Consider the following 18,292-nt stretch of genomic DNA (forward strand, 5'->3'; position numbering starts at 1 on the left):
TGGCCGTTTAATGTTCGTGGTACTTTTATCTGATATGACATTTAAGCCCGGAATAGCTTGTGCGACAATCATGAAGTATAATAAAAATTAGTAATTGTCGAACAAACTATTCCTTATGACCTTAATATAATATGTTATGCCATGTAATGCTTTCACGAACATTAAACGGCCAAGCCGTACTTTTTTAATCAAGATTTAGGGTTTGTAAAATCAGAGCTTGTAAGTAGAGTTATTTGTTCTTTATTGTTATAAATGTGATATACTCAAGAGCATTTAAGAGCTATATACTTTGGACTTGGGATAGGTCCCATGGGCAGCGCAATTCTAAGCTCAGCTAGGGGCTTGGCTCTACTAGAGATCTCATCACTTTTTAACAGTGAAAGCATTATGAACTTGTGAGTCTTGGCAACATTTTACATGAAATGTTTTTGGTGGGATTTCATTTCTTTTTGGCAGGTGCCCTAGATTTTTTTTTTGGATCTATTTTTTGTAGGTACCTACATCATTTTCATGGCCCGCTCTCTATCGTTACCTCTTTTTTTAAAAGCTTTTATTCTTGCAATGTATGTAACTATGTTTGTTTGGGTGGAATCTTGCAACTCAATTTTAAAGCAGATATATCAAATTTCAGTCTTTTAGGACTTCAGGAAACACATTTTTTAAATGTACAGACTGGGAAAAGTTTATTTTCCTGTTGTTTTAATGAAATCCCTAGCCTACATACCAAATTTCAGTCTTCTAGGACTTAGGGAAGTATTTTAGAACTTTTGACTAGAGGGGTTTTGAATGGCAATAAATCTGAAACCATAACAGGTAGACAATTGATACTTGGCACGTTTGATAAGTCTGTCAAGGACATATTATCCTGAAAATATCAGCATTCTAGCGATAGACTTTACAAATAATTTGCTTCCCCCATACGTGGGAGTGGAGGGGGAAATTTTTAAATTTCTTAATTTTCCTGTAGTTTGTATGCAATTTCTAGTGTACACACCAAATTTCAGTCTTCTAGGACTTCGGGAAGTACCCTAGAATTACAGACTAGAAGTTTTGACTGTCAATAAATCTGAAACTATAAAAGCTAGACAATTGATACTCAATACGTTTAATAAATCTGCCCAGGACATCTTATCCTGAAAATATCAGCTTTCTAGCGACAGATTTTACAGATTTGCTTCACCCGTAAGAGGCGTAGAGGGGGGGCATTTCCAATTTCTTAATTTTCCTGTAGTTTGTAGTCAATTTCTAGTCTACATACCAAATTTCAGTCTTCTAGGACTTCGGGAAGTACCTTAGAGGTTTTGAGTAGAGGTTTTGATGATCATCAGTGAGGGACGAAATCGGCGTATTTTAGGTATCAATAAATCTGTAACCATAAAAGCTAGATATTTGATATTTAGTATATTTAGTAAATTTGCTGAGGACACCTTATACTGAAAATTTCAGCTTTCTAGCGTCATCCAGACCGAAGTTATGACGGGTCGAAAATACGGCGAAACACTTCGAGAAAAAGGTACGTAGCGCCCCGGCCGCCGTTTGGCTCGTCTTGGCGGGGGCACTGCCGTGCCCCCTGATATTTTCCCATTTTCCTGTTGATGAGGCATGTGAGGTATTACGCAAGTAGCCGAGCATTCTTCTCTTTCTACGAGGGCGGCACTGAAAATTTCGGGAATCAAGGAAGTGACACAACATTACTATTTAAAAATGTATTTATTGCTTTTCGAAGTATTCTCCGCGAAATTTGACACATTTTTCCATACCATGGAACCAATCATTGAAGCAACCATTCCATTCGGAAGTTGTTGTCTTCAAAATGGCCGTTTTGTAGCTTCTTCAGGTGATGAAAATCTCTGACCACGCAATGTATTCTTTATTTTAGGGATAGTACAGAAATCATTAGAGCTTAGGTCGGGGCTGTACGGCGGATGGTCTAATAATTCTATGTTTTCTTGCTCTAAAAACTCTTTTGTTCTGTGCGCGGTGTGAGAATTCGCATTGTCGTGATGGAGGATGATGCGGCGGTTGCAGTTCTCTTTACGGAGTTCAGAAACGACCTGTGGCAAACAAATGCTAGCATACCATTCTGCATTAACCGTTCTTTGTCCCTCAAGAGGAATAGTCGCAACATGGCCGGTTTTGGAGACAAACGTGGCCACCATTTTTTTTGCAACACTTCGTGAACGAACAATTTTTGTTGGCTTTAACTCATTTTCGAACACCCAAACTCGTGACTGGTTTTTTGTTTCGGGTTCTTACGCGTATATCCAGGATTCGTCACCTGATACGATGTTGTATACAGCATTTGAGGATCCTGCGTGGAATCTTTCGAGAGTTCTGACGCACCAAGTAACGCGAGCCGCTTTTTGCTCTTCACAGAGCAAATGCGGTATCCATCGGGAAAACAACTTTTTTACACCTAATTGTTCATGCAAGAATATTTGTATTTGACTCATGCCAATGTCTAAAGTTGCCTGAATTTCGCGGTATGTCACATGTCGATCTTCCTCAATCAGCTTACGCACAGTATCAACGTTTTCTTGGGTGACTGCAGTTTTTGGACGACCTTAACGGGGATCATCACTGAGCTTGACACGTCCACGTTGAAATTCAGCAAACCAGCGATAAATTGTGGTTTTGGATGGGGCTTCATCACCAAATGCAGAAATCATCCGGTCAACACACTATTTTTGTGTTAAACCACTTCGAAAGTCATAATAAATCATCGCTCTAGAATTTTCTCGAGTCAATTCCATTTTCTCAGCGACTAAACAAGTTTGGCAAGACATTGTGAAAAGACCGAGAATCTTTTTTTAAATAAATAAATGGTATTCGATTTTTAAAACCAAGGAGTTTTCAATTAAAAAGATTTTAATATGACAGGGACAGTGGAAATATTCCATTCCCGATACTTTTAGTGCAGCCTATGTATCTTCACGATGTAAGCAGTCCAACCTAGCTGCACAGGGGCTCGCAGGAATCCGGTGATCTTGCAAGTTTCCCCGACACCCGTCGCCCGACACCCGACACACGACACCCGACGACGACCGCGCGAGCAGGAGCGCGCTGCGCTGGGTCGCAGAGGGGAGGGTGTAATACTGGCAAATTATTTTGACGATTTAAAAAACACCTGTAAAACTTTATTAGAATAAAAATATATTCAAACACGACTTCACGCTGCGAGTGGTTAATGGCGTCCCGCTAGTGGTCTAATGCAAAAATGTACTTACGATTAGTTATCGAATTAAGGTCTACTACACACTATACAGACGATGTGTCACCCGAAACATGACGCGCGACAACACCACCGCGCCGTGCGAATGTGTAAACGCATCTTTATATCACACCGATGTGTAGCGCAGCTCAACCTCCGTGAGCGCTCCGACTGTACTGCGCATCTGCAACTGTGCGGTGTTGCAGCAGTGCTCGCTGCGCGCGCGCCGCCCGCGCGGCCGCGGACACGCCCTATTCCATTTCTCTGTGATTCGCTTTAACAAAATAAAAGCATACCTCTGTTATAGTTCAGAAGAGAACTGTTAGATCATAAGTTTAGTGTACGGAGAGTTCATAGTTGACGCTATACGAGTATGACGGGAGAAATTGTTTGTTCTGTAGGCAGAGGCACGGACAGAGTCCATTTTCTGATGATCGATGGAACAAAAAGATCGAGTTGTATGGAACTGGCATTTTGAAGAGTCGTCGTTCCGTACACTTCGGTCCCTCCACTCGCATCGGCGTTTTGGACACCGACGAGTGTCGTTATGAGTTCGTGTGGCGTGCGACAGGAAGCCTCCGGGCTCCTGTCCGTGCGTCCTCTTGCGACGCGACAGTCGCGACACGCACGTCGCGATCGCTCACTCTACGATCTACCATCCACATGCACGAGCCTACAGAAAGTGTATTCGGTCCTGAAGTCCAGTTCCGTCAAGTGACGAGAGTCGCCCCGTGCCAAATAGTTGTAAGCGGACGATGCGGAGCTCGAAGTGGCTCGAAGGCTCGGAACTACTACAGTGTAGCGCGTCATCGAGGAAGTCATTCTCATTTCAAGTTGTTTACTATCTCATCATAAGTAATAGGTACTTATTTTCTCAGAATATTATGTTCCAATCTTGTCCTAAATAAGAATTTTTAAATATTAATTTACAAATTTCAATTCAATTACAAATCAGTGCTAGCCCCTTCTTGTAATCTCAGGCGAACCTAATACGTAATTTTGATAAGTACCTAACAGTATATAATTTGAGATCATGAACGCATAACTAACAAGTGAGAAATACTTACTATTATCTGTTCCGATGATATGATATATGATGATATGAGTAGATATTTTAAATTATAATGATTGTTTAATGTTTTTATTGGAGTAGTTTCGGGTCCGAGTAACCTGGCCGTGTGTTCGGCGCCAGGTCGCGGTATGTAATTATATGTATGTAACTAGCGTGTGTTCGCCAGACAATACTGACGAAGCTCTTCATTCGGGAAATAGACAATAAGAGATAATACGTCTTGTTCCGTTTATTCACCCTATGGCGGCTCCTGGGGTGTGCACTCGGAGACGTGCGTCCGTTCAGCCCGGCGCGGGCGCGGGCGCGCGCCGACCGAGTGTACACCCCTGCAGGGTGGCTGTTGTAGGTTGCGTAGTACGCACTACAACTGAACTGCACGTGACTGCACTACGCGGCACAGAGCGGCAAAATATTCTTTCTATCGTTTTGTTTGGAGCATACTGCAGTATACTATGCGTACGGCGCTCACATGCGATGCACGTGCTTTGGGTTAGGTAATATGTGTGTTGGCGTGATAGAACGCAAAATAAATAACGAAATTTTAATTTTTGGCACATGACGTGTTCCTTATGCTTTTAGAAATATATCCTCAAAATTGCCAACCCCTAGGATGCCCCTAGGAACAATGAAGTAATAATAAAAGCCTCTTCACTGTCGCTCATCTTGCGACGTTGTTGCTCGTACGCGAACGGGTATAGAAGTGACGTGGACGTGACGCGAGCTGCCGCGTACTGCAGTTGTAGTGCGATAGGTACCGTGAGCGGCATGAAAGGACTTGCCGCGCAGTTCCGCTGCAGTTCAGTTATAGTACGTGGCCACCTTTATACTAGACTAAGTACGATGATCGGCCGAGTCGCGAGTCCCGCGTGACGTCACCCGGGCGTCGGCAGTGGGAATCGGTCGACGTCACACTGAGCGCGCGGGACACGCGAGTCCCGCGTGATGTCACACTCGGCGCGCGGGACACGCGAGTCCCGCGTGATGTCACACTCGGCGCGCGGGACACGCGAGTCCCGCGTGACGTCACACTCGGCGCGCGGGACACGCGAGTCCCGCGTGATGTCACACTCGGCGCGCGGGACACGCGAGTCCCGCGTGACGTCACACTCGGCGCGCGGGACACGCGAGTCCCGCGTGACGTCACACTCGGCGCGCGGGACACGCGAGTCTCGCGTGACGTCACACTGGGCGCGCGGGACGGCTGACTCGCGCCCTCTTCACGAAACCTATTTATTAAGACTAAAGCAATAAAGTGATATTTTTGTACTAACTATTTGGTTTTATTTTAAAATTCTCGTGGGAAGTAGGTATATAAGTAAATAATATAATATTAGATTATATGGTGAAAAATGTTTCTCTTTAAATTAAGTCTATTACTAAATAAATAAAAAATAAATAAATAAATAAATAAGTAATATAGGATCATTTTGCCTGTCCGTCTGTCGTGTCTGTTACGAAAACCTATAGGGTACTTCCCGTTGACCTAGAATCATGAAATTTGGCAGGTAGGTAGGTCGTTAGGTCTTATAGCACAAGTAAAGGAATGAATCTGAATACCGTAAACTTGTGGTTACATCACAAAAAAATAAAATTAAAATGTATTTCAATTTTCAAAGCAAGATAACTATACCAAGTGAGGTATCATATGAAAGGGCTTTACCTGTACATTCTAAAACAGATTTTTATTTATTTTTATGCACAATACTTTTTGATTTATCGTGCAAAATGTCTGAAAAATTACCCGAGAACGGAACCCTCTCGGTGCGCGAGTCTAACTTGTACTTGACCGAGTTTCCTTTTGAGGAGCGGAACCCTAAAAATGAGTTGCTCACTGTTTTTAACTTTCAGGCAGCGAAGGCACCGTTTTTGAGCTAGTGAGGTGAAAATAACAAGTAACTACGTACATTACTAATATTGGCAATATTGTTAGTTTGTCATGTCATATTGTCTGACTTTAGTTAATGGTACATTCGTAATTTGTATCCAATTTTTTTGTAAATCTTACACAATTGCCGCCTAGGTATAACAACCCCGGCTCTAAGTCTAACATGTCACAACAAAATAGTTAGGTATTAAGTCTTAGCATATAGAAATATATTCAAGTCAACTGGGCGTCAAAAGTCGCACGCTCTGGCGTCACGACAGCAGTGGCGTGCCGCACGCTCTGGCGTCACGACAGCAGTGGCGTGCCGCACGCTCCGGCGTCACGACAGAAGTGGCGTGCCGCACGCTCCGGCGTCACGACAGCAGTGGCGTGCCGCACGCTCCGGCGTCACGACAGCAGTGGCGTGCCGCACGCTCCGGCGTCACGACAGCAGTGGCGTGCCGCGCGCTCCGGCATCACGACAGCAGTGGCGTGCCGCACGCTGCGGCATCACGACAGAAGTGGCGTGCCGCACGCTCCGGCGTCACGACAGCAGTGGCGTGCCGCACGCTCCGGCGTCACGACGGCAGTGGCGTGCCGCGCGCTCCGGCATCACGACAGCAGTGGCGTGCCGCACGCTCCGGCGTCACGACAGCAGTGGCGTGCCGCACGCTCCGGCATCACGACAGCAGTGGCGTGCCGCGCGCTCCGGCATCACGACAGCAGTGGCGTGCCGCACGCTCCGGCGTCACGACAGCAGTGGCGTGCCACACGCTCCGGCGTCACGACAGCAGTGGCGTGCCACACGCTCCGGCGTCACAGCAGCACCAGCCGACCGCTCCTGAACGCGGCCCGCAGGGGGGCCTTCTCGACGTCCACGTCAACTCGCGGACATCTGTTACAAAAATATGATTGCATCAAAACTGGCCACCGAAAATGCACCGAAATGATAAAAAATTTCATTTCATTCAATTTTTATCATTTTGTTGGATAATTGTTTCATTTCGGTGGATTGTTTTATCATTTTGATCGATTATTATTTCATTTTTGTAGACCAGCAGGTTCAAAATTTTTGAAAGCGATTTTATCACAAAAACTTAGGTGAGACGGTAAGGTTCAAGGTTGACATGTCACTTAGATTTGATAGTAGGTAAGTATACCAACCTAAATAATTATACTTACTAAGACTGCAGCAATGTAGATGAAGTGTATGGTTGAGATAAGTCTTTGCTCAGCAGTAAGAAATGTTAGCATTATCAATATCAAAAACCGGCCAAGTGCGAGTCAGACTCGTGCAGTGAGGTTTCCGTACTCGGGTATTTTTTCCAACATTTTGCACGATAAATCAAAAACTATTAAGTATACAAAAAAATAAATAAAAATCTGTTTTAGGATGTACAGGTAAAGCCCTTTTATGTGATACCCCACTTGGTATAGTTATCTTATTTTGAAAATTGAAACACATTTTAATTTTTTTTTAAATGATGTAACCATAAATTTGAGGTTTTCAGATTTATTCCTGTACTTGTGCTACAAAACCTACCTACTTATCAAATTTCATGATTCTAGGTCAACGGGAAGTACCCTATAGGTTTCTTGACAGACACGACGGACAGACAGCCAGACAGACAGACAACAGGTAACAAAGTGATCCTATAAGGGTTCCGTTTTTCCTTTTGAGGTAGGAACCCTAAAAACGTTCAATTGCGAGTTGGATTCGCACATATAGGTCCCGAGAACCTATAACTACAAGAAATAACACTTTTTAATTTTTAAAATCTTCATTCAACTCTTTTTACAAAATCCATCTAATTAAAGCCAAACGGATCAGTATTTATCATTTTACAAAAGTTACAAACTCCCTACCGTGGTAGTGAGGCGGGCGGCGGCGCGAGGGGCGCGCGGGGCGCGCGGACGGCGCGGCGCGCGTCGAGCAGCGCGGCGGCGGCGGCCAGCAGCTGCAGCAGCGCCAGCAGCGCCGCGGCGCCCAGCAGCACGCGCAGGTAGCGCGCCAACCCGCGCTCCGCCTCCTGCGACACACGGGGCGATGTACACGCGCGGACGGCGCGGACGGCGCGGCGCGACGCGATGCGCACCTGCAGCAGCGCGACGAGGCGCTCGGGCAGCGGGTGGTGGCGCGCGAGCTGCTGCAGCAGCGGCAGCGCGTGCTCGCGCAGCGCCCGCACGGTCTCGCGCAGCGCCGCCGCCTCGCGCCCGCGCGCCCAGCGCGCCGCGCGCCGCCACGCCCACGCGCCCAGCGCCGTCCAGCTCGCCGCCACGCCCGCCTGCCCGCACCCCACCTGCCCGCCCGCTCACTTCATCAAATACAACTTATAATAATTCTTATGCACTTACTTATGTACCTAAAAGCCAAGTACTGAACGAGTGTATGACTGACCACGTTATTTATGAAGGATAGGCTAGCAATCGGCAGGTTTGAATAGTCAACAATGCTGCCTGGCTGCAGCGTCGCCGACGTCGAGTCTGATCGCCGAACAATCGAAAATTGAAACAAAGCGAGTTTATTAGGTACATAGTATAGCATTACTGCATTAGGTACTTCAGAGCTCGGATCATCACCATTCCTGAGAACGGGTCTCCTTTCAGGACTGAGGAGAGCTGCCACCAGCCTGGCTGTGACAGACTTCCTAGAGCTTTGAGAACATGAGGCAGGGAGAGTTCTCATAATGTTTTCCTTCACTGATCATTTTAAGTAATATTTGCTAGCCCGCCGCGGCTTTACTCGAGTGAAATTTTTGAAAATCGAATTAGAGATGGAATTTCTAAAAATTCTGAAACATATTTATTCATTTTTTACGGAAAGCTCAAATCGATTTTCATGGATATAACTTCAGAGGTAGCTTTTATCCCAGAGATGGGCATAGGTTAAATAGGTACGTTTTATTCCAGAAATTCCAAGAGTTCCTCCTTGGAACAAATAGAATTTATTTTTAAGAATCGTGAAGACCTCACGCAGCGGTAAGTAGTGAGAACACCGTGTAGCCACAATACGGAAATGAGACTCGACCAGTATGAGAAGGACGCGGCGCGGCGCTCGGCGGCAGCGCGTGGCCGCCAGCGCCGCGTGCGCCAGCAGCAGCAGCGCGGCCGCCAGCGCGGGCAGCGCGGCGCGCAGCGCGCGGCTCTCGCGCGGGAACAGCTCGCGCGCCGCCACGTACAGCGAGGGGTCCCACTGCAGCCGCGCCGCCGCCGCCAGCAGCGCGCCCGCGTATAGCTGCGCACACCCGACATGCGATCATTACTGAACTGACTGAGGCCCAACTTTGGATGCGATGAATAATAGCTTTCAGGCAAGTTGCCGTGTATACCGTATTACCGATCACTCTAAGGCTTTTGACAAAATCTCACACCATGTCCTTATTTCCAAACTGGAAGCGATCGGTATGCACGGTGATCTAAGATGGCTTATCTCCTTTCTGCGCGAGCGTTCTCAGGCTGTGCCAGTCAAGAGTCAAAACTCACAACTTACGTTTCTACTTTTGTTCTGATATCGTCTGGCGTGCCTCAGGGCTCGCACCTCAGACCATAACTTTTCAATATATTCATTAATGATGTAGTAAAATGTATTAAACACACGCGTCACGTGCTTATCTGCTTTTATATACAGACGACATAAACATTTTCAATGTAATTATAATGGTAAAAGAATGTCAAAGTTTGCAGAAAGATTTGGACCGTACCAGTCAATATTGTTTCGAATAGATAATGATTTAGATTTAAACATGGATAAATGTTGTACTGTTTCCTTCACTATAAACAAGAAAGTGTTATTTCATAGTAACTTCTTACTTGCAGCTGCGACACCTACACCCAGGGAGTTCAGCGACAGACAATTACTTTTCGAAAAACATTTGACAAAAATGAAAAGTAAAGCATATAGTTAGGATGCTCGGATTTGTTGTTCGTCAAACGACTGACACTGTCATCTCGCTCGTAACGCGCGTGTCGGGCCCATGTCGGGCCCCGACTCACGACTGCATGGAACATGCCTCCACTCACACTGCCGGGATCCCTCCATGTGCAGTTTGTTACAAAATATTCAACGCTTTATAAAATGTTTGAACAAAAGGTGGAGGTCTCCGAACACCACGAAATTAAAAGCTTTACAAATAAGGTGGGAACATAAGGATCAAATAATTTTAAATATTATTATTACCACACCTTGTATTTTTTATTTATTTATATTATTATATATATTATTATATATAATTTTAAATATTATTATGACCACACATTATATTTTGTTCTGCGGACCGGACCTATGTCGTTTAAATACCTAATTGTCTTTTGTTGTATTTTTAACCCCCGACCCAAAAAGAGGGGTGTTATAAGTTTGACGTGTGTATCTGTGTGTCTGTGTATCTGTGTATCTGTGTATCTGTCTGTGGCATCGTAGCGCCTAAACGAATGAACCGATTTTAATTTAGTTTTTTTTGTTTGAAAGGTGGCTTGATCGAGAGTGTTCTTAGCTATAATCTAAAAAAATTGGTTCAGCCGTTTAAGAGTTATCAGCTCTTTTCTAGTTTTCTTGTAGAAAAGAAGGTTAGATAACCGTTAGGTTCATAATATTATGTCAATAGACAAATGTCAAGCTGTCAAGATGGACGTTGCCTAAATACATAATTATTTATTTGAAAATGATGTTTTGGAAAACACAGATACTTTGGGTCGTCGGGGGTGTTATAAATTTTTAATTTACACTTGTCGATATTGTTTTTTTATTGTATTTTTTTCTATTACTAATTAAAATTAATGAACTCCCACTTAAAATTCTTTCTATTGACTAAATTGTGGCAACTTAATTGGCTTACGTAATAGCATTTTTGTATATTAGATTCTAGTATAACTAAGCTGTATCTTTTTTACCCGACTACTACTAGTTGATAAAGCTGTTCTTGCACCCTATTAATTCAATAATATCACAAATTAATATTAATAAATAAAAGAAGTTATGACGTAGTCTCCTTATTTCTAATTAAGGTAAATATAGCTAATTAATAATAATTATCTCGCTCTAGCAACGCGGAGGATTGTTCCTACTTATATTAATGGCATCTATACTACTACTATACTAATAATAAATAAAATTGAAGTGTTTGTTTGTAATTTCAAAATAACTAGGTATTATAACTGAATCACATGTTTTTAAGAGGGCTCTCTCCGTCACTCGTTTCCACTTGTTTCATACAATCGTAGTTCCAATTTCATTTGAATATTAAGCAACATCCAATTAAATTAATTAAGTCCATGAAATTTTGCAGACATATTCTAGAAACTAATATCTATGTCTGTGGTTTTCCAGATTTCTGTTAAAATATTCGGTTTCAAAGTTACGCGGTCTTAAAATTTTCATACAAATCTTGGAGCCCCTGTAATTTTAAAACTACATATTTTTAGAAAAATCTAAAACACCACAGACACAGATATTAGTTTCTAGAATATGTCTGCAAAATTTCATGGACTTTGGTTGCTTAATATTCAAATGAAATTGGAACTACGATTGTATGAAACGAGTGGAAACGAGTGACGGAGAGAGCCCTGTTAAAACTTTTGTCTGTCTGTCTGTCTGTTTGAACAGGCCAATCTTTGGAACGGTTGAACCGATTTTGACGGGATTTTCACAGACAAGTAGAGGATTGACCAGGAAGTAACATAGGTTACTTTTTAACCGACTTTCAAAAAGGGAGTTGTGTTTTTGTACCTATCTATGTACACCGAAATCTCCGAGATTTCTGAACCGATTTGCGTAATTTTTTTTTTAATTGGTAGAGGAATTTTGAGACATTTTTTTGTAAATGACCTGACCACCAAAACTAATGGGCCTTAGAAACTGTCGGTTATAAATTGATTGATATTGAAGGTATCTATACCAAGTAAAGACTTTGTCGTTGACCTCGAGGAGCCAACTCCTCAACCCCGATGCTGTGAGGAATTGCATTCCTAGCTCCTGGTGATCCCTCGGGATTTTTAAAGGATCGTCCGTTTTTAATGCTTTACGTGGTACAGAAACACGTTGCATCAGGATCCTGAAAAATCAAAGTTTCCGCGGGATTTTTAGAAACCTAAATCCACGCGGGTGAAGCTGTGGGCATCAGCTAGTAATACATAATATTGTAAAATCGAATCTTTGAAAAGAGCAACCGCTGAGTTTCTTGCTGGTAGGAAAAGTATTCTGAACGAATTGTACATACATAGTTACATTTGATTAAATAATTACCTGTACATTTAAGTTTATTTGGAAAAATATTTCTATTCTATTCTTAGATTCTAAACATCAACAGGGTCACTGTTAAATAAACCCTCTAATTTGTCGCATCATACACTTAAAAAAACGGAAAAGTTTCAAAAAAATAAAAGTTGAAAAAACTATAACCCGACTACGGAAAAATGAAACAACTTGAACCCAATTTGGTACAAGTAAAATAAACTAAAAAGAAAGATACAACATAGGTGCTTAGTGATATCATCGTCTTGAGTAAGATAAGTCTTATGATGTGTTAGATATACCTGTTTATTTAGGTCTATTGAAGTCTTCTGGCAGTTTCACATTAATACCGTTATATAATTCAATACAAATGCCGTGGTCGTGCGTTGTCAACAACAAAAGAAAACATTTTAACTTGGTATACAAATAAAATCATTGGTAATGCCGTCAATCAAGGATAAGAAATACGCACGACAACGGCATTTGTATTGAATTATATGACGGTATTAATGTGAAACTGCCAGAAGACTTCAATAGACCTAAATAAACAGGTATATCTAACACATCATAAGACTTATCTTACTCAAGACGATGATATCACTAAGCACCTATCTTGTTTCTTTCTCTTTAGTTTGTTTTACTTGTACCAAATTGGGTTCAAGTTGTTTCATTTTTCCGTAGTCGGGCTATAGTTTTTTCAACTTTTTTTTAATCTAAAAAAAACTTTCGTAAGTATTTTCATATAATATAGACATAAGTATTTGACTGGAAGTAGGTATCGGTGGAAACACCACATTCCTGGCATTCTGCTCGTTAGTCAACAAAACTGAAATCAAAATGATAACACTTTATATTTCAGCTAATCTTTATATTGAAATTGATTCGTAGAAAACTCGACATAAGTACCTACATATCTATGGTACCTACCGATTGTCACATGGACGGTTATTCATCATGATAGTTACATGATGGATGCGAAGTAAATTATATTACGAACATAATCGAGGAAATACGCATCCAACTGTAAATAAACATTAGTTATACTTTAGCCTTTTTAGCATAGAAACTATCTATAAACTATGAATCAAAAACTATTAAGCATAAAAATCATCGATGATAAAAATAAATAGAAATGTGTTTTAGAATTTACAGGTAAAGCCCTTTCATATGATATTCCGATTGGTATAGCTGTTATACTTTCAAAATTGTAAATACGAATTAATTGTTCATTAACACATACACATTTTTTTTGTGATGGAACCACAAATGCACGGTTTTGGGATTTCTTCCTTTATTTGAGCTATCAGACCTACCTGCCTGCCGAATTTCATGATTCTAGGTCAATGGGAAGTAGGTACCCTATTAGGTTTTCTTGACAGATACGACAGACGTACAGACGGACAACAAAGTGATTGTTAACGCTTTTTAATTATGTACCAAAAATAATGAGAAGTTGATGCGCGTTCGCGGCGTATAGCTAGTAATGTAGATCGTGCTTTAACTAATCTGTGGCCAACTGTCGTACTTATGAATTGTCAAATAAGTACCGTCACTTGTAACAAAACGTTGAACGAATATACTCACTCCGCTGAAGATGACAAGATAGTTTTATTGTTCCTTCCGGCGATCCTAAAAATAGAAGATCTGCCCATCAGATCTTCGGTGTTAGCTACAATAGCTAACAGTGATCCTATAAGGGTTCCGTTTTTCCTTTTGAAGTACGGATCTCTAAAAATGAGACTACTTAATTCTGTATTTAGCATAGGCATACTTAATTTTTTATATGGAACGTAGGTATTCTAAGAACGTCCGTACTTTACTTTTTGAATTGAATATTATTATGATTGATTTTGAATGAATGCCAACCTGACGATAAACCTACCATCAGCAAGAGATTGACATGCAGCAACAGCGCGGGCGCCGCGCGCGTCAGCCCGCACATCGGCTGTCTCACGGCACCATCGTCCGCACGCTGCCACACCGCACCACACCGCACGCGGGGACGGCGACTGGCGAGACTGGCACGCCGCCGCTATCAGCTGCTATCAGTGAGCTCAATGCGCGGTAATCGGTCTTATCTATATCGTCCTAATATCGGTAACAGCAATTGTTGTATGTTTACACCGACGCGTACGACGGGCGCCTCGTGCTCTTGACGCGCCGTGACTCACATTTGGACACGGTATCGAGCTTTGCCCGCCCAAAGTACATAATATTCATGTAGGTACTTACCTACTACATAATTTATTATTTATTAATAAGTATGTACACGCCGCCAGTGATCAAACATCTGACCATTCATATGCTCACCGATAACCCCGAGTATGACGTTATTGGATTGTCGTAGTCTATCCCAGAGAGAGGCTAGACAATTGCGAATAATCGCGAAGAAATCACTGACACTCGCTTCGCGAGACGCGCGCTACCGCGCTGCAGTAGCTTGCCAATCTCATCAGGATGCGATACGCGTCATTATATTGCACCCTAATGTGCTCATTGTTGCTCGTTTACATTTCGTCCATAATTGACAGGCGTGAAAGCACTGACAATATGCACGAAATAGTGTCAACATCTTTACTGCACTTGGAGAATCTGCGGGCAGCATGTTACACCGAACCGAGAGGGCTCTTCTCTCTTTCTATGTGTAGGTCAGCCTTGAGGTCACCGGTGCCCCAGATATATGCCCGATACTGGAACTGCCGCGCCTCCCGAACTGCGGAACCATCCAGATAAACCGGAGGCGCCCTCTCCGGACGCTTTTCCGCTCTAAATACCATCATTTCTGATTTAGTGACATTGTATTTCAACCCATGATCGTTTGCATAACGACCACAGATTGAAAGTAAATTTCTGAGTCCACTAATCGAGGGACTCAGGAGCACCATATCGTCCGCATAGCTAAGATTGTTAACAGAAACATTTCCTAGATGACAGCCGATTCTGGTGCCTCTGAGCTCATGAATCAAATCGTTGATATAAACGTTGAAAAGGCCCGGAGAGTAAGCCCTCCTTGGCGAACCCCGCAATCTAGTCTATACCCACTAGAGGTCGCGTCGCCCCATCTTACGTGGTTAATTTGACCTCCGTACCAGTACCTCAGCAGGCTATCTCATTCGGGATCTGAGTCGCTTGCAATTTGCTCCAAAGGACATCATAGTTCACTAGATCAAATGCGAGGCTCAGCTCTAGAAAACATGCATAAACGGATGTATTGCACTGTATGTTTGAGAGTAAACATAGCCGAGTCTGGCGAGAGACCAGGACGGAAGCAAAGTGAGCATCATCAATACTTATATTTTTCTGCCGTTCCGGTTGCAGCACTCTTTCTAAAACTTTACCTATTACAGTGCCCAAGGAGACGCGCCGGTAATTACTAGTAGCACATATAAATCACACGTCTTATTTTTAACTATCGGTACAACTGCAGTTTTCATAAGGTCAGCCGGTAGATATGAATAATACACATATTAAGTAAAGTACAATAGCTTTGAGTACAGAATATTTCCAGCACAAACGACATGTTACATGACAATGTTAACTTAGTTACTTATGATATCATGCTGAAGAAAATGCATTCAAAGATTTTGAAAATTCACCCGCTGGTCTGGATTTTCACCAAAATGCTTAATAAAATCAACCGAAGTGATAAAACAATCCACCGAAATGAAATAATTATAAGCAAAATGATAAAAAGAAAAACTCATTGCAATGAGTTTTTTATCGTTTCGGTGAGTTTTTATCATTTCATTTGTGTAGGAAGGTGTAGGCCACAGACCACTAGTGTAGCCCACAGACCTCTAGTGTAGGCCAACAAATTTATACTTTCGGAAAGTACATAATTTGATTTGATTCTAAATAAGTACAGGTTTACCTACCTACTTTTTTTTTAATGTCTTTATAAAAATGGTGGATACCATCACACTTCACACTAATATTATAAAGGCGAAAGTTTGTATGTGTGTGTGTGTGTGTATGTTTGTTACTCCTTCCCGCAAAAACCAGTGGACGGATTTGGCTGAAATTCGGAATGGAGATAGATAATATCCTGGATTAGCACATAGGCTACTTTTTATCCCGGAAAATCAAAGAGTTCCCACGGGATTTCAAAAAACGTAAATCCACGCTGACGTATCGCGGGCGTCAGCTAGTGTTGTATATTTGTCACTAGCTAATACCCGCAACTTCGTTCGCGTGGATGTAGGTTTTTAAAATTCCCGTGGGAACTCTTTGATTTTCCGGGATGAAAAGTTGCCTATGTGCTAATCCAGGATATTATCTATCTTATCTTAATTCTAAATTTCAGCCCAATCCGTCCAGTAGTTTTTGCGTGAAGGAGTAACAAACATACACACACACACACATACAAACTTTCTCCTTTATAATATTAGTGTGATTTCGTCACAACTCTCCGCACTCGGCGACAGCGGGAAGTCTCCGCTAAGCTCATAGTCTTTGCGTAGCTCAGACTCAACCGACATTTCCAAGGAATAAGGATAACGTAAATAAATCAAGCCGACAAGTGAATAGTCAACATTTATTATCGTAATATTTGAAATTGAAGATCGTTAGTCGCCAGCTGCGCGGCGCTCGGTGCGGCCTCGGGAATTGCCGGTCCGGTGCCGGTCCGGTGCCGGCCCGGCGCCGCGCCGCCCGGCGCAGTGCAAAAATATATAACTGTGCCGCGTTCACATCACTAAGAGTAACTTTACAACAAATGTATACATACACTATGATCATATTAATATAACTATAATATGGTTATAAATGTCTTCTACACTGTCAACAAAAATATACAGCAGCGGACGCCGCGGCGCCGCGCGCGCACCGGCCGCTCCTCAGACAGAGCAACACGCCCGGCTCGCCCGCAGAGACGTCACAAGGAAACCGCGGTGCCGCGCGCCGGCCGCTCCTCAGACAGAGCAACACGCCCGGCTCGCCCGCAGAGACGTCACAAGGAATCCGCGGTGCCGCGCGCCGGCCGCTCCTCAGACAGAGCAACACGCCCGGCTCGCCCGCAGAGACGTCACAAGGAAACCGCGGTGCCGCGCGCCGGCCGCTCCTCAGACAGAGCAACACGCCCGGCTCGCCCGCAGAGACGTCACAAGGAAACCGCGGTGCCGCGCGCCGGCCGCTCCTCAGACAGAGCAACACGCCCGGCTCGCCCGCAGAGACGTCACAAGGAAACCGCGGTGCCGCGCGCCGGCCGCTCCTCAGACAGAGCAACACGCCCGGCTCGCCCGCAGAGACGTCACAAGGAATCCGCGGTGCCGCGCGCCGGCCGCTCCTCAGACAGAGCAACACGCCCGGCTCGCCCGCAGAGACGTCACAAGGAAACCGCGGTGCCGCGCGCCGGCCGCTCCTCAGACAGAGCAACACGCCCGGCTCGCCCGCAGAGACGTCACAAGGAAACCGCGGTGCCGCGCGCCGGCCGCTCCTCAGACAGAGCAACACGCCCGGCTCGCCCGCAGAGACGTCACAAGGAAACCGCGGTGCCGCGCGCCGGCCGCTCCTCAGACAGAGCAACACGCCCGGCTCGCCCGCAGAGACGTCACAAGGAAACCGCGGTGCCGCGCGCCGGCCGCTCCTCAGACAGAGCAACACGCCCGGCTCGCCCGCAGAGACGTCACAAGGAATCCGCGGTGCCGCGGCGCCGCCACGACGCTAACTCATCACACCATGATATGACATCGTGACTTACGAACTCGTATATTATGTACAGAGCGGTCGCTCGCCCGAGGACGACCACGCGGCGACGGCGAGCCACGCCGCCCGCCGCGCCGCCCGCCGCGCCGCCCGCCGCGCCGCCCACCGCGCCGGCGCGAGCCGGGCCGCGGACAGCGAGCGTGACAGACTTTGTGCCTCATGGTATTTCGTATTATGTGAATAATAGCAATGCCTAACCCACGACGCGAGGGTGAA

At 44.2% G+C, this 18,292-nt stretch overlaps 2 protein-coding genes and 1 long non-coding RNA gene across 6 annotated transcripts; 2 read left to right on the forward strand and 1 right to left on the reverse strand.

Moving 5' to 3' along the window:
* Window positions 1-2,802: 2,802 nt before the first annotated feature.
* Window positions 2,803-5,553, forward strand: LOC123870211. Its single transcript, XR_006797031.1, has 2 exons — window positions 2,803-4,009; window positions 4,046-5,553. It is a non-coding gene; the product is annotated as an uncharacterized LOC123870211 (long non-coding RNA).
* An 807-nt stretch (window positions 5,554-6,360) lies between these two features.
* Window positions 6,361-14,375, reverse strand: LOC123870207. 4 transcript variants are annotated; one of them, XR_006797028.1, is made up of 3 exons: window positions 14,256-14,375; window positions 8,014-9,382; window positions 6,361-7,042 (listed from the first exon to the last, which is right to left on the reverse strand). XR_006797028.1 is itself a non-coding variant. In XM_045913414.1 (3 exons), the coding sequence occupies exons 1-3, from the start codon at window positions 14,313-14,315 to the stop codon at window positions 7,028-7,030; spliced, it is 282 nt and encodes a 93-aa protein (XP_045769370.1). In that variant the 5' UTR covers window positions 14,316-14,366; the 3' UTR covers window positions 6,361-7,027. The 4 variants fall into 4 exon arrangements, 1 of the variants encoding a protein (XP_045769370.1); XR_006797030.1 differs by having other exon boundaries at window positions 8,244-9,382; window positions 14,256-14,366; XM_045913414.1 differs by having other exon boundaries at window positions 9,176-9,382; window positions 14,256-14,366.
* A 1,192-nt stretch (window positions 14,376-15,567) lies between these two features.
* On the forward strand, window positions 15,568-18,038 carry LOC123870510 (translation initiation factor IF-2-like). Its single transcript, XM_045913851.1, has 2 exons — window positions 15,568-15,646; window positions 17,170-18,038. Exons 1-2 carry the CDS (start codon window positions 15,568-15,570, stop codon window positions 18,036-18,038), a joined length of 948 nt encoding a protein of 315 aa, XP_045769807.1.
* Window positions 18,039-18,292: the final 254 nt, after the last annotated feature.

This window comes from Maniola jurtina, chromosome 12, assembly GCF_905333055.1.
Source record: "Maniola jurtina chromosome 12, ilManJurt1.1, whole genome shotgun sequence".
NCBI lineage: Eukaryota > Metazoa > Arthropoda > Insecta > Lepidoptera > Nymphalidae > Maniola > Maniola jurtina.